We start from the raw sequence: 24,197 nt of genomic DNA, 5'->3' as shown, positions 1-24,197 counted from the left end.
GTTCGTAGACCCCCTCGAAATCTCCACGTATGAAAAGGCTAGGGTGTATGTGATCCAAGGTCTCTGCCAGGCATAAAATGGGACCATTCAGGGAAACAGCAGCAGGGCATATGGCAAATACCCCTACCTGGTTTGCCTTTATTCACAACTAAGTCTGGTTTGCTGTTCCAGTTTGGAAAGCTTCTATCAGCCTCCTGTCTCAGACACATGTCCCTACTGTAACCATCACCCGTGTGTTCTTTACCTGAAGTAGGGTTTCTCCACCTCCGCACTGTTACTATCTGGGGCAGATAATTCTTTGTCACAGGTGCCTGTCCTGTGCTTTGTAGGATGTTTAGCAGCATACCTGGACTCTACCCACTAGACCCTGTACAACCAACCTCCCTCCAGAAATGTCTCCTTGCAACTCCAAATGCCTCCCTGGGAGCAGAGGTGTTGTCAAGACCCCCTGAGCTGGGGGAATAATACTAGGCTGAGTAAGGGGGGTGGCGAGGAGGAAGAGAAGGACAAAGGGGAAGTGAACATGTAGAGCTACTAGTAATGCCGGTTATGGCGTACGCTTTTATTTTCATTGTTTTGGTTGTTGATGTCATTGTTGCAGCTTCCCATTCTTTTCTCTAAGGAACCTTAGCATTTTCTGCTAGAATTGGATCCATTCCATGGCAACAGGTTCCCTGAGCATTGTTATTCAGAGGGGTTCTAGCGAGGGCTTGTGTGTGTGTGTGTGTGTGTGTGTGTGTGTGTGTGCACGTGCACACACGTTCTTGTGTCCTGGTGTCTAGTTTACTTATTATTACCCAAATAATCCATGCTAACTGAAGGAAACACAAAAATAGAGATAATATATAGAAAAAAGAAAAAAAAGCCTACATTATCCCACTACGCAGAGATAAGCACTATTGATATTTTGGACATATTTCCATCTCACTGTCATACATCATATACACGTTTGCTTAATGCATCAGTACAAGTGAATGTATACTTTTCAAAAAGTTGGTTCGTACTGTTTCGTAAGTGAATTCTTTCACCTAATATATGACGACCATCTTTCCATGTCAGTAAATCTAGATCCACATGGACATTTTAGTGGCTATATGTTATTCCACTGTTTGGATATACCTTTTCCAAGGTATTTGGAAAATACCCTGCCCCCTTTTCCTGGGTATTTAGGTTCTTTCTAATTTTCATGATAAAAAACCTTACTATAATGAACATCCGTGTGCCTAAACTATAAATAATTTTAATCGTGTTTATTTTGCACATGCTCGAAGTGTGCTAGTAGTTCTTTTATTTCTTTTTTTTTTTTTAAATCTCAGTCATCTCTGATATTTCTCCAAATGCAAGCTGGGTTGATATACTTGTATGAGACATATTTTTATAACCAAGACAGTAGAATTGAAATTAGGTCCAGCTGTTTTTCTTCTTTCTGCATGGCTTCTTTCTATATCTCTTCATTTATGATCAAATAGATCTTTGTAATTGTTCATTCATTTTTATTATTTTTTAAATCAGGAGAAATAGAGTTTGGACTTCTGCAGAATAGTCACAAATAAAAGAATAATACAGTGAAATACCGGGCAGGTCCATGCACCATTCTTTCATATTCAGTGTGGTCATCACCTCCTGGAACTGTGGAACTGAATATTTGAAATATGGTACTGAAACACCTGCTAAGACACACACACGTATTCTTTCATTCATATTCTCCCTCCCTCTCTCTCTCTCTCCCCCGCATCCCTCTTTCATACTCTCATGCACAAACACATACAGTAGTAGACACCTTGCAGGATCAAAGTCTACATTAAAGAAACTTCTTCTCAGATTCAGGCACATCTAATTTATTATGGCATCGTAATCAATGAATTCTCTTATAGTTTATTTACATTATTGAATAAATGACCTCAGTGATGACTCTTCACCCCAGTCACCTACTTTGAACCTTCCCAAAGGCTCCCTTTCTCACTTTCCTGAGTCTTTAAGACCCACTGTGCATGCACACATTCACACACACACATACACGTGTGTGCATGTAAAACACGAGCACAGAAACCAACTCATAGAAACTATTAAAGATCAAACACACAGGAAGAAGCAGAAAAAAGGAAAAACACATGATTTAGGAGAGATTTTGAGTGTCCTGAAGCTTCTCCGAGTGAAAACTTTCAGTGATGAAATCTTCTTAACCATCTTCCTTTGTTATTGAAAAGGAGACCCAAACCTGAAGTGACAGCCGCTGTTGACTTTCAAAAGTGTCATCGTTCTAGACTGGCACCCGGGTACAAGTCACATCGTCACTAAGTTTGTACTGAGTGCTTTCCACGTGTCGGCTTGTTCTAGGCACTTTACCTGAGTTAACTCACTTCTCAGCATCGCCTATTCAGTGGATTCTCTTAATAACCCCACTTTAGGGAGAGGAAGCAGGGTGGAGCGGGTTCGAGTCCCTTACCCCAGGCCTCACAGCTAGCACGTGCCAGTATGAATCCAGAACCTCTGCTTTTAACCACAGCTAACGTGGTTCTAGAAGAGATCATTCTTATTCATTTTTTTCCTTAACAGGGTGATCAGGGAATTCCAGGAGACCGAGGCCCACAAGGCGAACGCGGAAAACCCGGCCTTCCAGGCATAAAGGGGGACATGGGTCCTATGGGGCCCCCAGGAAATAAGGGCTCCCCGGGATCCCCGGGGCACCAAGGCCTTCCAGGCCACCCCGGCCTCCCCGGCTCCCCGGTAAGTGGGCCGAGAACTCGTGGCTGGGACTGACCACGTGTCCCTTTTACAACAAGAGCAGTCATAAACCTTTCAAGATTAATATAATGAACCTAAGCTGGCTTCTACAAGGGTGGCATAGCTGTCACTTATTTCAAGTTATGTGTGGGCTCCCCTGCTTCGTACTCACTAAACATCCCTCAATAGATCCTCACAACTAAACTGGGACGACAGGTGGCCTGTCCATCCGCCTTGACAAATGCAGAAGCCGAGTGCGGACCTGTCCAACGTCACAGTTATCTAGTGGGTCAGACCCAGGCCTGACCGACTCCAAGGCCACACTCTTCAATACTATCCATAGTGTCCCCTTACACTACACAGCAAACACATGTCTGCTTCGTGTTAACACTCCATTTTGTTGACTATCAGAACAACAAATCTGCCCTGTATGGTGCTTTGATGTGGAAACCTGTTAGGCTAAGAAAGAGTGTTTGGCTAAGGAAGCCCATGTCTTTATGAACATCCTCAGGAGGCTGGTGGATGGCCATTCCACAGAGGAACTGAACCTGAAAATATCCACATCAGGAAGAAAGGGGAGTCCTAGCGTGAGGCCAGGGGGTTAAGGACATGCCGTCCTCAAATAATCAGCCAATTCCAGAGACTGGGCCAAATTGGGCATTCCCACCATATTCTTTAGTTTACCCACTCTTCCTACACTCTGCTTGAATAAAGCCTGTACAGTGAATTCTCAGTGCTGTGTCAGTACGTGGTATTAGATGCATTCATTCCAGTTCATTTGCCCCATAAACAGTGAAAATAAAATATTGAAACTGGAACTGTTCTGTCCCACAGAAGTCATCACTTTATGAGCCCATCATATTGTCTTTAATGCCACACATATACCCCCAGATAGTAACCTCCAAATACAAAGAAGAGTAACAACATACTTTGAAACCCTAACCATCATGAAAAATAATAGCTCCCTTTTAAAAATGTCAAGGTATTATAGTAAAATGTTACTGTTATAAATGTTAGGTTCTTTGTCGAATTCATGTAGATTTATTTGTCAAGGGGTTAAAAATTCAACTGGCGTCATTTACCTACTCCGCTTTACCAGATCCCGCAGCATTTTCTATTAAGGAAAGAAAATTCTTAATACAAGTATGCTTACAATGCGCAGATTACAAATAAACTTAACCATGAAGTGGGTAAAACTTAGTAAGTTTTACCCCATGAACAAAACATGTTAAAGAATCTCTCAGCCTACTTGGAGTTCTGTTCCTTTGAAGATACATAATAAAATCAGTTAGATATTGACTTTACCAGTGTCCACGGATTAGTTACAGGTTAAAAATGTGCCTGGGGTGGTCCCATCATAACACTGCTTCAAATTACTTCAGAAAATGAAGTAATAGGAAATGTCTTTCCTAATTGTGTGAAATCTAACAGGAAGTATGTTCACGTCGCTGGTTATGGTGCCGGCCCACGGCTTTTAAAGCGCTATAGTTATGCATTCCTTCCCAGCATTTGATCAAAACAAAAGATATTTATTGCCTAACGGGGTCAATTGCCAAAAGTATTTTGCTTGATTGATGGATCTCTACAGATGTTTCAAGCATGCACGCCAACCCAACATTTCTGTTCTGTATTCACTTGTGCTAGGTTCTGCATTAACAGGCCTTTTTTTCCCTCTTTAGGCTGATGTGGTTTCATTTGAAGAAATAAAGAAGTATATTAATCAAGAGGTCCTGAGGATTTTTGAAGGTGAGATTTGCTTAATACACATTTCTGAAGTTTTCCCCGCTTCCCCCCTCCCCTCAGCTGTAGGGAGTCCCTCCAGCAACGTTCTCCAAAGATGGTAGTGCAGCTGCAGCCTTAGGAAGTGACCAGCTATGTGATGGGGCAGCTCACATAGAAGCTTCTTGCTCACACGAACCTAAGTTTGCCCCCCTGTGACGTCTCTCTTCGTTCCTGGTCTGCTGACCAGCACAAGGCAGGCGTCCTCCTCGTTCACATGACAGCCCTTCATGTTGTTCCGCATCCACAGTACCCCTCCTTAGTCTTCTCCTCTGTGGAGTGAGGGTGCCCAGCTCCCCCACCTCATCGCCCTGGAGAAACACTTCATTTATGAACGGCCTTCCTTCCCCACGAGTATTGTGACCAGGGCAGAAGACAGCATCTTTTGATCTAGACCAGGGCCAGTGGACCATAGCCACCGGCCCGGTCTACCTGCCCTCTGATTTTGTATATCCTACAAGCTAAGAATCATTTTTCCTTTTTTGGGGTGGGCAAGGTGAGGGGAGAGGATACATTTCTAAATGGTTTTTAAAAATCAAAATAATATTGCATGGCATGTGAAACGATCAGAAATTCAAATCTGTGTCCACAAATAAAGTTTTGTTGGAGTGCAGTCCTACTCCTTCCTTTATGTATTTTCTCTGGTTGCTTTCGTGCTGCACAGGAGGATTGAGTATGTGACAGGGACCGTATAGCCTGTAAATCCTTAAATATTTACTATGTGACCCTTTGCAGAGAGAGTTTTCTGACGCCTGATGTAGATACTTTAATAATGCAGCCTAAGATAGCATTCCTTAAAAAAAAAGTCTCCATATCACACTGTTGATTCATTTTGAGTTTTCAATTAACTAACAACCCTCTATGTTCCTTATACGAACTTTTAAAAATCAGGGGTTTCTCATTATGCACTGCGTTCATTTTTACAACGTTAAGTGTGTGGTTTTACGTTTCTTCTTATTCAATTTCAAGTGATTGGTGTTCAAACATCATTCTCACCTGAAAATATCTTTTGGAATCTTGTCTCATAGGGCAGGTTGTCTGACCCTCATAACTTTGTGTCATCTCTAAATTTCCTAGGCATGTCATCATTCTAATTGTTGCTAGAAATGTTGACTAAGGAGGGTTAGGTCTAAATGCCATTGCACTTCTCCTGCTCATTCGTAAATCATCTATTAATCTATGGCATTAGCGAGTTCTGAATCCATATAGTTGTCTTAAAATCCACTCTACATTTCTTTATTTAGTCACAAGGATATTACATGATTTAATCAAATGATTTGCTAAAATCAAGATCACGTCCCTCAACTGTGAGCTTATAAGGTGGGAATTATTTGTCTTGAGAAAATAAATCTACATTGGCTCCTGGTTCGCGCTTCTTTTGCAAAGCATCCTTCCTTTGCTAAGCTAAAAATGCGTTGTTGAACTTTGCAAGCAGTAAGATTACAAGATGCGCTAATTTCCTCTTAAATCTTTCACTTCCAACATGGAGTTAGCCTCTCTCCAGGAAGCCCTGAATATTTTAAGCAGTAGTTAGATTTAGAGACCAAAATCTCAGTGCTTGAGTGCACATTATCTTATTTCAAGTGAGCACTAGAGAGAGAACAGATTAGCCCAGGGACTTTTGGTAGCTTCAGTGACAAAATAGAAAAAAATGTTTTTTCAAAGGTCATGAATTCATGCTGTTGATTTCACTTCACATTGATCTCTGCGAAGTATCTTTACCTTGCTCTGACATGATAGTTTATTAATACAATTGTCTGCCCTTTTTTTTTTTTTGAGCTACCAGTTTTCTCTTTGTAATTTTAATTTTGCCCTTACATTTTAGAATCTCCTTTTATCACGTCCGTGATCTCTTATCTCAGGCAGCTTTGATGTCGAGCTTCAATTTCTTAAAATACTTTACATAAAAACACAGAGTAAATAGTTCCGTAGTTAATTAGTCTAAGTTTTAAAGGCTGGTTAAGGAGGTCAGAAAATATAGCCAAGCACTCTCAGAAAAATGTGATGTGCGGAGATACAGGAGGTGTCTGTGTTGCAAGTCCTGGGGACGCTGGATAAAGGCAGAGCCCTGGTGGCCTGCCCAGCAGGAGAGGAGATATGGCCACCTCCACACCGCCCTCTCAGGCCTCCGGGAGGGTCCTCCCAGGAAGGGCTGTCGGCCTCCTGAGGACAGAGGTCACGGAAGCTGGGCCACTCGCCACCCATCTGTCCCACCCCCTCTCCCAGTCTCTCCCAGTCTCTACCAGCCTGGTGAGGCCCAGTAGAGTGGTCAGTGCCCCCCGCAGAGGCCCCAGATGTCTTGGCGTCAAGACAATATTCTCAAGTGGCCCCAAAGCAAATTTTTTCCTGAGACTTCCAGACTCTGAGACTCCAAATGGGATTCCACCCCCCCTCTTTTTATCTCTGTTGGCCCCAGCCCTACAAAACTGTCTTCTCCCAAACAAAGTTGTACCTGGAACCCAGAATTTAGTTATTCGGCGCTTTAGTTCATTTGTCCCAAGATTATTTCAGTTCAGTTCATGTCATCTTCCACTTCAAAGCCACCTTTTCCATTGCCTCTGAACACCATTTATAAAAGAGAAAAACAAAATCCTCCATTTTCGCAAATCTTAGAGCTCCAAGGTCACAGTTCTCCTTTTCAGAAAGCTTTCTCCGTAAACGCCAAGATGAATTCTCACATGTTAAAACAGTTAAGGGCTCCAGTGAAGCAGCCCCTGTCTGCCTCTCTCTGGCTGGACCATTTCACAGAGAGCTGTGGCCGTGGCAGCCCATCACCTCTGCTCCCCTCAGCCCTGCACGTCCTCAGCCTCGAGAGAGGTTCTCTTGGCTCAGCAGCCGTGGGTCGTCCGCGGGGCTCAGGGGAGTCCTGCTCCCCCGCGTCATCAACCCCCACATCCAGACCCTAGCAAAGCCCTAGACCAGGCCCCAAAGCTCAGGCCCTCCTCATGGAGGTTTCCAACCCCTTTGGGGATTCCCAGGTGACCCCGCTGACATAGCACTGCCACAGATCTCACACTTTGGACTGTCCCCCAGGCCACCGAGCCCTCTTTCAACATCCTGATGCCCCGTCCCAAACCCAGCATGGTGAAAGAAGATGGTTCTCCACCCATCCCAGGTCTGGGTTTCTGGCAGATCCAATGCACAGACGTACACCCAATCTAAAGTTGCGTTAGATTCTTGATTTGATTGGCCGAGAGGTCAAATCCTTGTGCACGCAAGGTGGCCACACAGAAAGGGGACAGAAGCTGTGTGTCTCAGCTTAGCCCCTTTCTGTTTTATGAGGGCTCTGCAGCTGCCAGTGACACTGCCCATACAAGTGAGGGTCTTGCCAGATCTGAGAAGCTTAATTCTTGCTGTGACACCCACCACCCTATCATATTTGGGGATTTATATCACCCTGCAGGCAGGATTTACCAACCTGGGCAGGCATGTGGACAAACGTCTGGCCCTCTGGGTTCTTGAGACAAACTTGGAAGCGACAAGGCCGTACCCACATCTGTGGGAGGACAGTAGGACTGGGGCTGTGTCCCTGAGCAATGCTTCTGCCTCTAGATTGCCAGGGCCAGGAAAGCCCCTCACCTATGCTTTCTCCATTTTTCATACATAATTTCATCCACATATGTGTGAACATGTATGAATATGTATTACCCTGTCCTCTTGTTTCCAGGCTGCAACATCTCTACAATGAAGATATTAATTTATATATATATTTGTATACACATATTTGTATATGTACAGTCTTCTCATAGATACACGTAATTGGAGACGTAGATAGTTTTTAAAAATAGTTTCCACATCATTGTCTCTATCTCTTCCAATCTGCTTCTTTCTGTTTGTTTGGGTCCATCATTCAGCTTAGAGGGTTTCCTCGGTGCCAGTCATCCTTGGTCATGAGCTCATACAAAAGCATGGGTTCTAAAAAACTGCTGGAAAGTTAGGAGTGAATGGTGGCCTTGCCAACCACGAGCTTTACTGTAGGGTAATCTGGCTGGTTTTTTTGTTTTTGTTTGTTTGTTTTTAATTAAGGGACCCTCAACTTCACTGTCTTGAAGTCTTTCCTTGTATTCTGGTCAGATTCCCCAAAGGAAACACTTGCATTTCCTGCCAGGTTGCCAGCATTTGGGGAGCAAGGTAGGAGGATAGGGCAGTGGTGGCCTCAGCTCCAAGAAGGCAATGCCCATTTCTTCTCCTTGTTTTCAGTAGGGAAGCCTGAGTCTCAACACAGTCTGGGGTCCCCAGTGCAGAGACGGTCTATTTACACTTTTCAGATAATAAACCTGCCGCCTTTTGCCAGGATTAGGAAGGGGCAAATAGCCAGCTGCACAGAGCAGAGAAAGGGATTTCTAAGATCATTTCTTAAACAGGCTTTCATCCAGTCCCCCTTATTTTAGTTCCCCTCCTTTAGCCCCACTTCCAGATGTAACTCCTGAACGTTTTAAGGATTTTGTGATTTAACACAGGCTGTTTCTCAACTCCTGGTGTAAAGATTTGGTTTTCTTGAGTCTGCTAAGTCATCCACACTCTGCCATCTGGTTCTCAGCTTCCAAAGGTTAATGTCGTCTCCTTTCACGTTCTCCCATTCTTGTGGTTTTATGCCTTTAAAAGTAACTTACCATTGTTTTGCAGTGATTCAGGAAAGAGATAAAGCAGATGCATGTGTTCAATCTACCATCTTTACTCATAATAACATTTCAAAGCAACAAAGGTGACAAAGAATTGAGCCAGAGTTAAATGTAGCAATAACAACCCTTGGACCATGATGTGCCACAGAATGAATATGAAGCCCCCAAAGATGCTGTTGAATTAACAGTTAAAATGAAACTAGAAAATCATTCTCAAGACATGAAAGGAAATTACTCTTCTGATATTTTTGCCCATTAAGAGATAGCTGTATCTAATTTTTGCTTCCACATTTAAGAGATGTATGGAAGCTGGTGGGAATGTAAATTGATACAGCCACTATGGAGAACAGCACGGAGGTTCCTTAAAAAACTAAAAGTAGAACTACCATACGACCCAGCAATCCCACTACTGGGCATATACCCAGAGAAAACCATAATTCAAAAAGAGTCATGCACAACAGTGTTCATTGCAGCTCTATTTACAATAGCCAGGACATGGAAGCAACCTAAGTGTCCATCAACAGATGAATGGATTAAGTTATTTGTAGTGAGGTGGAGGCTAGAGACTGTCATACAGAGTGAAGTAAGTCAGAAAGAGAAAAACAAATACCGTATGCTAACACATGTATATGGAATCTAAAAAAAAAAATTGCTCTGAAGAACCTAGGGGCAGGACAGGAATAAAAATGCAGACGTAGAGAACTTGAAGACACGGGGAGGGGGAAGGGTAAGTTGGGACGAAGTGAGAGCGTGGCATTGACATATATAGACTACCAAATGTAAAATAGATAGCTAGTGGGAAGCAGATGCATAGCACAGGGAGACAGCTTGGTGCTTTGTGACCACCTAGAGGGGTGGGATAGGGAGGGTGGGAGGGAGACGCAAGAGGGAGGAGATATGGGGATATATGTATATGTATAGCTGATTCACTTTGTTACACAGCAGAAACTAACACAGCATTGTAAAACAATTATATTCCAATAAAGATGTTAAAAAAAAAAAAAAGAGATGTATGGAAAAACCCCAGAACAGTGGAACCAAAAAGTGATTTACAGAACAGATTACCAAGCCTATGAGTAAAAGTTATTTAACCTGAAGGCTAAGAGGTAACAATATTATCAAGTAGATGACTGATTTCCCAAGGGAACTACTCATTAACTACTGTCTGTTTTCCATAAGGGGGTAACAAAAGGAAATAAGTTGAAACTATACCAAGAAAATGGGCAATTAAACATTTGAATGGACATTAGGAGAAAAAAGTGAATTTCTGTCTTTGAAAATATTTACAAATTCTGTGAAATAGAAGGTAGACATGGGCCAGATGGCATCCTTCCTTCTCCGTATAATGTACTTTATTATCACGTTAATATTAATGTCTGCATGATATTAACAAGCCCATTCTGCAAGGAAGGCCAGCCATTGGTGTCATTTGTTAGAATGACTGCTATGGGTTTGCCTTGGAAGATGGCCTATGTGAGTTTGGTTTATGCAAGCTCCTATCCAAACTCTTCAATTTCCTGCCTCATTAGAAAGCATAGCCAAAAACAGTTTAATTGACCAAAGATCCCTGAAAACAGAGGAAATGCAATTAAGAATACAAGTCTTTACAATTTATTTACCAGCTCAGAAACATATTATTTAAAATTATAGAGCATTGGAGTATGGTTCAGAGGAGGTAATTACGCTGTGCTAAATAACTGTTTTTGAGTGTATCTTAAAGCTAGATAATTTACAGCTAGAAGTAATTATTTAAAAGAACTTTCTGTTTTGCTAAAAATATTTAAAAGCACCCAAAGCAAATTACTTATAAATTCAATTCCTACATTAAAGAGGAAAAACTAGTGCTATGAATATTTGTGTTTAGACATTGAAGATATTCAAAGAGGTATGTTTCAAATTAAGAAAAATTGTACTGAAATATACATCTATCTTTTAAGTGCAAAACTACAAATAATACGCGAAGTTTCAAACTGTGATCACTGAATTTCATATTTTTTTATAAAACACCCAGTTTATGGTGTAATATAAAGATATTCTATCTAGATTCAATGTGATGATTTGCAAAACTATATATATTAATTGCAAATTCGTTTTATCTGTTGTTACTGGAAACAAATGTATTAACATCAACCAAATATGCCCCAGGTGGAAAGGCAGGTAATAAGTTTTACTGGAAAGCCGGTGACTTAATGTCACTCTTAGGGATGACTCATCAGACCCTCATTGGTCTTCATCATCTTTGTCAATCAGTCCGCATCAGAGATTCTGGTCCTGTGGGTACTGGCATGTTTCCATTCGGCTTGCTTTGTGATTTCAGAATGTGAGTATAGGGTGATTACCCTTTTGTTAATTACAGCTTATACTCCACATTTGTTGGGGCTTTTCCCTTAATGATTCTATTTGAAAAGAATTTTGGTTTTATTTCCTAAACAGTGTAGGGACCTACATTTTTTTAAACAAAATTTTTATTGAAAGCCCATTGAAAAATAGGTTTTACTCAGTAGTCATTTGCTCTTTATCAAAAATTTGTAAAGCATACACATCCTATTTAAGCGAAAAGTGTCTTTAAAGTTCGACTAAATGAATTAAACTGAGCGAAGAGACTGGAGAAAATTGAGGTAATTCTTTACAAGGTCTCTATGATCTGGCCCTTGTTTCTTCTAACTGGCAGCTATAGATTCTAATATGTTACTGTCATTTGGTTCTTAGTTGCAAAATAAACACTAATTTAATCAGTAAAACATTTTTCTAGAAGATTTGTCTGCACCAAACCTATGCTGAATTTTTCACATGAAAGGGTCATTTCTTACTACTCACTAGCTATATCTTTGAAAAATTGTTAGTTTTACAAGTTAAATCATTTGAATTTGCTTTTTAAAGAAAATATGTGAAAAGAAAAAAATGTGGTTACTTTTTTTTGTCATGGCAAGGATATGCCTTCCTCCAGTTTTCTATCTTAAATCTAGTTACGTATATATTAGATTTGTTAAATATGAGCTATGTAAGATATAAACAAAACAAGCAAGTTTAAATACAGAATCCAATGATACATTGTATTTATCATGGACTTTGGGTGAATTTGCATTAATGACTACCAAAATTAATTCCATATAGTGGCAAAATATTGAAAATGCTTTTGAGATAAAATTTAACTGAACAATGGTCTATGTGGGATTAATAGCCAAGAATTCTACAATAATAAGTGTAACCGTGGATTTGATTATTCAAAAAAGTACTTCTGAGAATAATTATATAACAGATTTCTAGTCATAAAATAAAGCTTATTGGCAGTTAATCTTTATAGTGCACGGCGCTTATAAAAACATGGATAATAGTTCTTTTTGAATATTGAAATGATCATCTCTCTCTGCTCTCTCCATGATTTCTTTTTTTTTTTTTAACACCTTTATTGGAGTATAATTGCTTTACAATGGTGTGTTAGTTTCTGCTTTATAACAAAGTGAATCAGTTATACATATACATATGTTCCCATATCTCTTCCCTCTTGCATCTCCCTCCCTCCCACCCTCCCTATCCCACCCCTCTAGGTGGTCACAAAGCACAGAGCTGATCTCCCTGTGCTATGCGGCTGCTTCCCACTAGCTATCTATTTTACATTTGGTAGTGTATATATGTCCATGCCACTCTCTCAGTTCGTCCCAGCTTACCCTTCCCCCTCCCCCTTTCCTCAAGTCCATTCTTTACATCTGCCTCTTTATTCCTGTCCTGCCTCTAGGTTCTCCAGAACCATTTTTTTTTCTAGATTCCATATATATGTGTTAGCATACGATATTTGTTTTTCTCTTTCTGACTTACTTCACTCTGTGTGACAGACTCTAGGTCCATCCACCTCACTACAAATAACTCAATTTTGTTTCTTTTTTTGGCTGAGTAATTCTCCATGATTTCTGAATAAGAGCACTTAATGCAGAAAATGTTAAAGGCCCAAAGCCCTGCTTATAGAGAATGTTTAATTAAGTTAATAATATGGCTTGTTTAGGAATTTTAGGGTGAAAATTTTTATTTGTATTTTCATATTTACATTTTTTGGTGTTCATTTTCCAGACCCTTTAAATGTTATAAGTTATTAATGCACCAATGTCCTACGATGTAGAGTCACTTTTTTGTTGACCCTAAGCACTGACATTTGGTATACCCTGTAGGACACGCTCACGGCCAGACAGCCGAGCTCACCTGAGGTAGCACTCTTACACAGTCCCGCCTCCCCTCCCTGGACTTTCTCTTTAGGACCCAGATGAACAGGTTTGGGCTCCAGGCAGCCTGGTGGATGAACAAAGGGCAGATGACATTGATGTGTCCTTGAGAAGATTTAGGACGTATTCAGTTCATAAAGGTCACATCACTCAACACTGACAAAAGATTTTTAAATGTTCTGGATAGTTTGTCAGCTTCCTGTAACTTGTGTGTTCTTAGTTTCAGCGTTTTCTTGAGGTTCACAGAAATGTACAGAGACTTTGCTGCTTTCACTCGGTCTGCAGTTGGCATTCCCTGGGCACGTGCTCCTCGGCACCAATGCTGCACTTGTCCCTTTGGCCAAATGAGACATCCTTCCTACTAAAACCTTGGCTGAATGATGGAACTAACTGGAAATCAAACCAAAAAAGAATAATATTGAGGGTGTATAATAGAACATTTTCTTTAAAAAGCATAAGTTAGTTTTTGACAAAGTATTAGCCCAGTATAGAAATTAAACAGTGCCATGAAATCATAATGAATATGAAGCCAGTGACCATCTTTTCAATAAATAAACCTCTCTATCAATAATGCAGTTTTGTTCAAGGATATAAAGTGTCACATACCATATGAGTTATCTATTGCTGCATAAGAAAATATCTCAAAACTTTAGTGGCTTAAAACAACAGTGTTTATTATCGCGCGTTTTCTGTGGGTCAGGGACTTAAAGGGTCACTTACTTGTGTGGTTCTGTCTTGGCGTCTGTCATGAAGTTGCTTTCAGGGTGTCAGCCAGAGCTGACGTCCTCTGAGGGCTCAGCTGGGGCGGGAAGATCCACCTCCGGGCTCACTCATGTGGCTGTTGGCTGGTGGCTTCAGTTCACCCCCATGTGGGTCTCTTCATGCCCTCACGACGTGGCAGCTGGCTTCCCCCAGAATGAGAATCTTAAGAGAGAAAGCAGCCAGGAAGCCACGAGGCTTTTAGGACTTAGTGTCCCCACTTGCCTTTTTTCTATTCATTAGAAGTGAAAGGAAGTTCAGCCCACACTCCAGAATAGCGGGATTAGGCTCCACCTAATTCCGTTTGGAAGGGAGTGTCAAAGACCTTGTCAACGTATTTTAAACCACCACACGCACATTCACAACATTGCTGGAAAGTGGCTTAAATGTATTATAACAACCATTTTTTAATATGAACCTGAATTCTCTCCACAAGTCATTACCAGAGGTTAATTAGGCTCTAGGACAGTGGTCCCCAAACTTTTTGGCACCAGGGACCGGTTTTGTGGAAGACAGTTTTTCCACAGACTGGGGACGGGGGTTGTTTCAGGATGATTCAAGTGCATTACATTTATTGTGCACTTCATTTCTATTAGTATTACACTGTAATATATAATGAAATACTTACACAACTCACCCTAATGCAGAATCAGTGGGAGCCCTGAGCTTGTTTTCCTGCAACTAGATGGTCCCATCTGGGGGTGATGGGGACAGTGACACCCGACGTGTGTTGCTTATGTCCAGTCTACTCCGTAAGATGCAGCTTGTCACTTGCCACTCGCAGATCGGGTTTTGATATGAGTCTGCAAGCAGTTGATTGATTATGGTCTCTGTGCGGTCAAACCTCTCTGCTGATGATAATCTGTATTTGCAGCCACTCCCCAGCGCTAGCGTCACCACATCAGCTCCACCTCAGATCATCAGGCATTAGATTCTGATAAGGAGCGTGCAACCTAGATCCCTCGCATGCGCAGTTCACAGTAGGGTTTGCGCTCCAATGAGAATCTATTGCCGCAGCTGATCTGACAGGAGGCGGAGCTCAGGCGGTAATGCCAGCCATGGGGAGCGGCTGTAAATACAGACGAAGCTTCGCTTGCTCACCTCCTGCTGTGTGCCCAGTTCCTAACGGGCCATGGACCCCTGCTCTAGGGTATTGTCTGCCAGATTGGCGACATCTCTGAAGCACTGAAGGTTCTCAGTCCTCTGATCAACACAACTCATCTGTATCCATATTTCAAACAACTTTGTACAATCTGTTTTACTTGAACAATCAAAAAAAATCTCTCCACGATCAGACCAGTTGGTAAACTAGATGTGCTTAAATTGAAAACCAAGTAATTTTTTGTTGAATTTTATGTAAAAATATTTGAAAACTTTTGACATAAAAAGTATTTCCATAACATGCATGTTATTTTCCCTTTCATCAATGAAGAGAGGATGGCTGTGTTCCTGTCCCAGCTCAAGCTACCAGCAGCAATGCTGGCTGCTCAAGCTCATGGGAGGCCTGGTCCACCAGGAAAGGATGGGTTACCTGGGCCACCAGGAGACCCCGGGCCCCAAGGTACGTCTTTGAAGACAATATTTGTTTACCAACTCTTTAACTCTCAGTATTTATAACATGCTAATCACAGTTAAGGCAAAAATTATATAAATATACATTAAAAGTATGTATATTAGATTATATATAATATATATACTTGGTATGTATTTTATAAATTTATATATACATATGCATATATAATGATTTAATATAGGATATCTTGTTAATATTTGATATTCTAGAAATAAATTTTTAACTATTATTCATTCCAGTTTAAACCTGACTGATAATTATCTGCTAATCTAAATGTATTTAATAACAATACTTATTATGATAATAACAGCAATAATGTGCTTATTTATCATTATTATCTGCAAATTTCTAGTTGTTTATGCCTCACTGTTGATGTAAGCAGACAACAAGAATCTTAGTATCTTAGTATCTTAAAGAAACTGAGGAAAAAGTCTTAAGACCTGCTACTATAATTAGTGATTTGGGTCCAAAATATATTTTTGAGAAATTTTAGAATCCTTTTTCTTCTTCTGCAAAAGTTGTGGATGATAACTTCTGAATTTAAAAAAAAAAAAAATTTCTCACATTGTTTCTAAATTTTTCAAAGCAAGACTTAAATTGGCAAAAAAAAATTTGCTCCACTTATGATAACTTGACAAGACACATGATCTTAAATGTAGCTTGGCTAAATTCAGCTGGCAAGAGCATTTTCTAGAAATGTGATTGGCAATCAGCAGAGGGGCCAAGGGGACCCTGGTTTGGAAGATTCACCGCTCTGACAAGGAAGCATTAGATCCAATGAGTACGTACTGTGAGAGGTAAGGCCAGAGACACTGCTTTTCATGTGTTATTATAGAGGAACTCAAGGGCTCTCCTTGGAATAATCAAAAGCTTGTGTAAAGGAGAAAGAAAGAAATGCTAATTTGGAAAGATGCATGCACCCCAGTGTTCATAACAGCACTATTTACAGTAGCCAAGACATGGAAGCAACCTAAGTGTCCATCAACAGATGAATGGATAAAGGAGAAAAGAGAAAGTTAACACCAATATCACATAGGAATACAGTTCAAAATACTATATATGTGGAGAGTTATTTTCCTTTCACTAGTTCACTTTCCTTCCTACGGCTTCTCTATTTTCTGTAGGGAGGGCCCGAAGGTGATTGCCGTGTCCTCCCTCCCCTGAAAGAGGCACAGCTTTCCCTGGTCGTGGGGTTTGTTAGGATCCTAACTTCCCACTGAGACTGACAAGGCTTCTGGTTTAGCTAGCACAGTGTAAAACAGCGGCAGTGAATCACTCTAGTTTACCTGAACTGTCTTTTCTACCTAGTTTCTCTTAGGTCCCAGAGAGGTTTGGCAGGGAATTGGAAGCAAGTGTAGAATTAGGTGTAGCCTTGTGTGTGTACCATTGTGTAGAGGGTGGTTAATTATAATCTTCTGCTAGTTGGGTCTGTTGTGAATTCAGAGTATAGGAGACGGGAAGGAAGACCTTGATAGCCCATCTGAAGGTGTTTGATGCCTCAAACCATGTGAAGAACCAGGACTGTCAACACCAGTAGGAGAAAGATCTTGGACAGATGCTTCACACAGTGGCCATCTAAGGGGGCAAGAGCAATGCATGGTCCGGATAGCAAGGAAAGCCCTTCTGGAACTAGAGTCACCTGTCCACACAGACCCCTGTCTCGGGCTCCCTCCCATGCGGGGAAGGCCCATCTGGAAGGCTCTCGGGCAGAGGCCGTGCCAGGTCAGCAGTGTTCGTGCAGCCTTTGGAAACAAGACCCCTGTTCACCACTCATTGGCCTTCACTTCCGCAGAAGATTTCGATGGGTTTTATCTGCTGTGCTGCCGAGGAGACCTTATCTACTGTTTCCACTCCTGACGGGGCTTCGGATCCAGTTCCTTTTTTAATGGGTTTTTTCTCTCTTCTTTTACGTTGAAGTATAGTTGATTTACAATGTTGTGTTAGTTTCAGGTGTACAGCAAAGTAAGTACACCTGAGTGTACACAGTGAGTACACAGCAAACCTTCTCATATAGGTTATCACAGAATATTGAGTAGAGTTCCCTGTGCTATACAGTAGGACTTGCTGGTTATCTATCTTGTATGTAGTAGTGTGTGTTTGTTCATCCCAAGCTCCTGATTTATCCCTCCCCCAGCCTTTCCCCTTTGGTAACCATAGGTTTGTTTTCTATGTCTGTGAGTCTATTTCTGTTTTGTAAATAAGTTCATTTGTATCATTTTTTTTTTAGATTCCACAAATAAGTGATATCATATGGTGTTTGTCTTTCTCTGTCTGACTTACTTCACTTAGTATGATCATCTCTAGGTCTAACCATGTTGCTGCAAATGGCATTATTTCATTCTTTTTTATGGCTGAGTAACATTCCATTGTATATATAATTTGAAAGACTTCCCCATATGATTTCCAACGTTTTTAAAAAGAACATTTAGTAAACTTAACAAAACTCTTGTCCCACCAGAGGGTTCTGACAACAGACATATCTTGATTATAACTCAGGTGTCTCCTCAACGTTTGCATATCTCCTTTTCAGGATTTGCTACATGCCAGAAATGCAGCCAAAAAATAAAACTCGTGAAATATGGGATTTGTTTTTAAGAAATATTTGTCTGTTAGTCATGCTGTATTGATAATCCTGTCTAAAGACACCAGGAAATCTTACTGTAGAAAAGAAAAGGCCTGCTGGTCGATTTTTGGTGCCTCGCCAGCAGTTGACAGGAACTGAAGGGTTTTTCTCTGGTAGACAGACAGATATGAAGTGCTCAGAAGATGCAGTTATGCATGTAACTTCAAAGCTTTGCTCTGCTCGATTTAAAAGTTTTCTCAAAAAGGAAAAAGTATGCATATAAAACTGTTACCCTTTCCATGAGGGACGATTAAAAACATGCTGTTACCCTAGTGACCATGAAACCTTAGGCGCTGTCGGCTGAATCAGTCCTCTTCCTGACACAGCGTGACTGAGTTTGAGGAAAGCCTGCAGTGAGAAGCCCAGCACAGAAAGGGAAACAGAATGAGGGCCCTGAACGTGACACCGTGTGTTCTGCCCACTCACAAGTTCTGTTTGATGGTGGCTCTTCAGAAATTTCTAAAAGGGACTTTTTTTTTTTTTTTCAGTATTTTTCAGGAAAGAAATCCATTTTCATTTGAAATGAAGTGGTTTGGTTTGAAACATGCACTATGGAATGAGTCCTTTATTATCTTATTATCTTTAGGGAAGGACACAAGTTTAAAGGGGTTTCATAAAGATTCCTACGCTTACATGAGAAGCAGGAGACATGTAGAGAGCAATGAGAAACCGATGTGAGACTACAGGCACACCTCGGAGATATTGCGGGGTTGGTCCCAGGCCACCGCCATGAAGCAAACGTTGCAGTAAAGCGAGTCACGAGAATTTTCTGGTTTCTCAGTGCATGTGAAAGTTATGCCTGCGCTATTCTGTAGTCTGTTAAGCATGCAGTAGTTTTATGTCTAAAAAGAACAATGTAATTAAAAATGACTTCATCGCTGAAAACTGCTAACCATCATCTGAGCCTTCAGTGCATCGCGATCTTTTTGCAGGTCTTGCCTCCATGCTGAGGGCTGCTGACTCATCAGGGTACTGGCTGCTGAAGGCTGAGTGCCTGTAGCAATTTCTTAAAATAAGACAACAAAGAAGTTTGCCGCACCGACTGACTCTTCCTTTCACAAACAGTTTCTCTGTAGCACGCAATGCTGTTCGATAGCGTTTTACCCACAGTAGAATTTCTTTCAAAGTTGGAGTCAGTCCTCTCAAATCCTGCTGCTGCTTTTTTATCTAAGTTTATGTCATATTCTAAATCCTCTGTTGTCATTTCAACAATCTTCACAGCTTCTTCCCCAGGAGTGGATTCCGTCTCAAGAAACCACTTTCCCTGCTCAGCCATAAGAAGCAACTCCTCATCTGTTAAAAGTTTTATAGTGAGATTGCAGCAATTCAGTCACATCTTTAACCTCCACCTCTAGTTCTGCTTCTCCTGCTGTTTCCACCACAGGGGGAAAAGCTTTCCCCCACTGAAGTCTGAACCCCTCCAAGTCATCCATGAGGGTTGGAATCAACTTCTTCCAAACGCCTGTTAACGTTGATATTTTGACCTCTTCCCATGAATCATGAATGTTCTTCTTGGCATCTAGGATAGTGAATCCTTTCTGGAAGGTTTTCAGTAGACTCTTCCTAGATCCATCAGATGAATCACTACCTAGTGCTGCTATAGCCTTACAGAATGTATTTTCTAAATAATAAGACTTGAAAGTCAAGATGACTCCTTGATCCATGGGCTGCAGAATGGATGTAGTGTTAGCAGGCGTGAAAACAACACGAATCTTGTTGAACATTTCTGTCAGATCTCTTGGGTGACTAGGCACATTGTCAATGAGCAGTAATAGTTTGGAAGGAATCTTTTTTTCTGCGCAATAGGTCTCAGCAGTGGTCTTAAAATATTCAGTAAGCCATGTTGTAAACAGATGTGCTGTCATCCAGCCTTTGTTGTTCCATTTGTAGAACCCTAACAAATATAATAATCGTGAAAAAATTTGAAATATGGCACCAATAGACTTGCCTGACACAGGGTTGCTACAAACCGTCAATTTGTAAAAAATTCAGTATCTGTGAAGTGCAATGAAACCAGGTATGCCTATATTAGAAGTTAACAATCCAACTTGAAAAGGGGAGGTACTGCTCCTACCAAGACTCTGATAATGAAACGTGTGGACCCTCTTTCAGCACCTGATCTTCTTGCAGTGAGAATAGATGCCAATATGATTCTGAGTTGGGTCACCTCATTTGCATTTTTCCTAAATTCCCCAAAGGGCAATTGTTGATGCCTTTTTTTTAAATTCAAAAGCATTTCCAGACAGTTTTAGATTTTAACCATCCTGTGGGTTTCTGATCATTGCCTTCCCACTGTGCGCTGGGAGGAGCGCTTTCCTTGGTGTCCTTCATTCCCAGCCCCCAAGAGTGGGAGCTGCTTTGGGGGACACCAGCGCCATCCAGGGCTGCCCACTGGGTGGGACAGGAGCAACTTTGGAGGTGCTGGCTGGGGCAGGCAGGTTGGGCAGGGCAGCTCCCCAGAGGCGTGCTGGGATGGGGTGCACCGTGTTAGCTAGGCGCATGGGTAGTGACAGAATGCTGCCCATGACCACCTGGCCAGGTAGGCGGAAGGAGAGAAAAAATGGCGCCCACCAGCCCTGCTGTGCTCGGAGAACTTTCCACTAGATCCTGCCCCTCTGGCACATGCTCTAAAATTAGTCAATGAATCACTTTTCTCAGACAACCCAGGTGCTTTTCAAGCTGCTGCCTCTGTGCTGGGACTCAAAGCAAGTGAGTTTGTGCGTGAGCCCCTCAAGAGTGGAGTCTTGGTTTCCCACAGCCCTCGGGCTCTCCTGGATGTAAGCCCTGCTGGTTTTCAAAGCCAGATGTATGGGGACTTGTCTCCCCAGTGCAGGTCCCCCAGGCTGGCGAGCCTGACATGGGCTCTGTTGGACCCCTCGCTCCTCGGGGGGACCTTCACAGTTGTGATATCCCTCCCCCTGTGGGTCAGCACGGCAGGGCAGTAGGTGCTAACTAGACCACTTCTCTGCCCCTCCTACCCATCTTGATCTAGCCTTTTCTGTATATGTTCCACTGTGGAAAATCTGTTCTGCTATCTTCAGGTCATTCTCAGAGATAGTTGTTTCATTTGTACTTGTAGTTCTGGTGTGTCCGTGGGAAGAGGTGAGCTCAGGGTTTTCTAGTTCACCTTCATCAGGAACCTTGAAAGAACTTGATTTAAACTTCTTCCAAACACGTGCTGATTTTCCACCTCTGTGAAAATCCTCAAGAATAGGTACCATACTTGAAAGCCTTATCCATTTTAGAAAAAACCCTGCACACCAAGTGGATGTGGGGTTACTAGGAGAAAACAGATCCAGCCATTCTATCCCACATCAATTTTGGAGGGGTGGTATTGGGAATGATGGTTCTTACTTTTGAACTTCTAAAGTTCAGCTGTTATTGGTTTGTAATGGAAGAAACCACCTGTTATGTATAAGCCAGTGGCCCACAGAGTAGTTGACGTGGCTGATACAGATTTGACCCTTCAGATTTGTTAGCGGTAGGGGCCTTAGGAAATGGGAGGCATATGTGTGTCCGTATGGTGAAGGGTTCAGTGGCCAATTAGCGGGCCAGAACAAGCAGGCCAGACAATGTGGAAGGCTTGCAGACAGCTTGTAAGGTCCCACATGAAGAGTCATCCTCCCAAATGCCAGTAACACCCTTTTTCTGACCTCATTTTTCCAGCATGCATGTAAATGCACTGATTTACAACTTTAGGAGTAAATCCCTTGTGTTGAAATGGAAATAAAGTCTAACACCTTAAAAACTCCAGCAAGCACAGTTCTTCAATGATGAGAATCTCTAGATGCTGTGGATTAGGGCACTGCTGTTGTTTTGTATTTTTTCCTACATAAGCTACACTGATATCAAACTGTCATCCTGCACCTAGGGGCCAAGAAAACACATGTCTGTTTGAAGCTAGACCAGCCTTTTAGTCTTTTCCAAATTTCACGAGAGACCTACCCTAAGGGGGTGAAAAGCTTAATTCTAGAAAATGGAGAAGTTGTTATTGACCTTATTAGCATTCCTATCTGAAGTATTGCTGTGAAAAAATTATGTATAGCTGATTCACTTTGTTATAAAGCAGAAACTAACACACCATTGTAAAGCAATTATACTCCAATAAAGATGTTAAGAAAATAATAATAATAAGACCCTGGACTTCCCTGGTGGCTCAGTGGTAAAGAATCTGCCTGCCAGTGCAGGGGACATGGGTTTGATCCCTGGTCCAGGAAGATCCCACATGCCGCAGAGCAGCTAAGCCCATGCGCCACAACTACTGAAGCCCACGTGCCACAACTACTGAGTCTGCACTCTAGAGCCCGTGAGTCACAACTACTGAGCCCACGTGCCACAACTACTGAAGCCCGCGCACCTAGAGCCCGTGCTCCGCAACAAGAGAAGCCACCGCAATGAGAAGCCCACGCACTGCAACGAAGAGTAGCCCCCGCTCGCCGCAACTAGAGAAAGCCCGTGCGCAGCAACGAAGACCCAACACAGCCAAAAATAAATAAATAAGACCCTAAGGCTTTTGGGGAGCCTTCATAAGGAATGAGCTTGGGACCTTATTAGGAAAGTTAAGAGTAGAAAGTTCTCATGTGCTTTGTGCACTTCAACATCTTTATCTGTTAATAGTGGGTCCGTATTAACCTAATGATATGAGAGATTTGTACAAACAAGTTGTTACATTTGACAGGAGAAGTGTAAATGTTACCTTATTATACAAATACACAAATTATTGTTTCTTGTTTTGTGATACCATATGCACTGAAATCCATGTGGAATAATATATTTTGCATTATGTTGAAAACTGAGAACTGAGTTTAAATATGTAGGTTTTAGCACCTACATTGTTCATTTGGAATTGTGTTCAGTGTTGTTAACCCTCTTGTTAATCGGAAGTTCATGTATCTTCACTTATTTTTCTTTCTTCCTCATTTTTTTAGCCTATGATCTTAAGCCCTCACTGAGATGACTTGAGAGCCACCTTAACGAGGTGTCTGTAATAGCGGGAGCTGGGTTGAACTATTAAATATACCTCAGGTGGTAAATGTTATTTTACTGCAGAAATGTTTAAATATAGATTTGGAAGGGTGCTTTCAAATGACCCTAAGTCCAAACATTTCTCCTTACTGTTCACATTTGTTAAATGAAAGTCACTTACATAAAAGAAATCCTGGTGATATTTTACACTTGAATATGTATCCATTTAGTGTTCACTCCACTGTTCTCTCTGGGTTCTAGGATTGTATTGAACCTCTGTAACGTAGTTTTCAGATATAAATGTGTGAAGATATTCCACTGGGTGGATTTTCAATATACACCTCAAAATATTTCCTGAATGTTTATCAGTCTGTTGCCAGAGAACACGCTTACTTTTTTGTCTCTCTTTTCGTATATCCCTCACTTAGGCTACCGAGGACAGAAGGGAGAAAGAGGGGAACCGGGAATGGGGCTCCCAGGGAGCCCAGGTCTTCCAGGGGCCTCAGGTAATAGTGATATTGTCTTCACAACATGAGCAAACCTCCCAAAATAGGAGCCATGCCTGCTCCCCGATGGCCCTTAGGTATCGCTGCAGGTGACACTGAGTGACGCACATTGCTTGGAGGGAGGGAGGAAGAGCCATATGTTGACCCGCGTTCTGATGGGGTCTTTTATTTCATTAGCTCCGGGCCTGCCAGGCTTACCAGGTGCCCCAGGGCCCCAGGGCCCCCCAGGACCCAGTGGAAGGTGTAACCCAGGAGACTGCCTGCATCCCGTCTCTCACGCCCGTCAGCAGACAGGTGGGAAATAACCATACCTGAGGAAGATTTGATTCCCAGCCATCCCTCCTCGCTGTTGGAGCTTTCTTGGTACTGTCAGACCCTCATGATTCACGGGTGACTTTTTTTTTTTGATGTAGGCCAGACATTAAAAGCAAA

At 41.9% G+C, this 24,197-nt stretch overlaps 1 protein-coding gene and 1 long non-coding RNA gene across 3 annotated transcripts in view; one reads left to right on the top strand and one right to left on the bottom strand.

The window, feature by feature from the left end:
- COL19A1 (collagen type XIX alpha 1 chain) overlaps window positions 1–24,180 on the top strand; it is a 373,303-nt gene extending 349,123 nt beyond the window's left edge. For both annotated transcript variants that reach the window (XM_059942115.1, XM_059942114.1), the window contains 5 exons: window positions 2,557–2,727; window positions 4,404–4,470; window positions 15,531–15,659; window positions 23,688–23,765; window positions 23,943–24,180. In XM_059942115.1, the coding sequence (XP_059798098.1) occupies window positions 2,557–2,727; window positions 4,404–4,470; window positions 15,531–15,659; window positions 23,688–23,765; window positions 23,943–24,070 (573 nt within the window). In that variant the 3' untranslated portion in view covers window positions 24,071–24,180. The remainder of the gene's footprint in view (window positions 1–2,556; window positions 2,728–4,403; window positions 4,471–15,530; window positions 15,660–23,687; window positions 23,766–23,942) is intronic.
- On the bottom strand, window positions 13,129–14,280 carry LOC132376457 (uncharacterized). The gene is made up of 2 exons (XR_009506303.1): window positions 14,060–14,280; window positions 13,129–13,729 (listed from the first exon to the last, which is right to left on the bottom strand). It is a non-coding gene; the product is annotated as an uncharacterized LOC132376457 (long non-coding RNA).
- Window positions 24,181–24,197: the final 17 nt, after the last annotated feature.

The sequence above is a fragment of the Balaenoptera ricei genome, chromosome 12 (genome assembly GCF_028023285.1).
Source record: "Balaenoptera ricei isolate mBalRic1 chromosome 12, mBalRic1.hap2, whole genome shotgun sequence".
Taxonomy (NCBI): Eukaryota; Metazoa; Chordata; class Mammalia; order Artiodactyla; family Balaenopteridae; genus Balaenoptera; species Balaenoptera ricei.
This window is presented reverse-complemented; position numbering and strand designations above follow the sequence as displayed.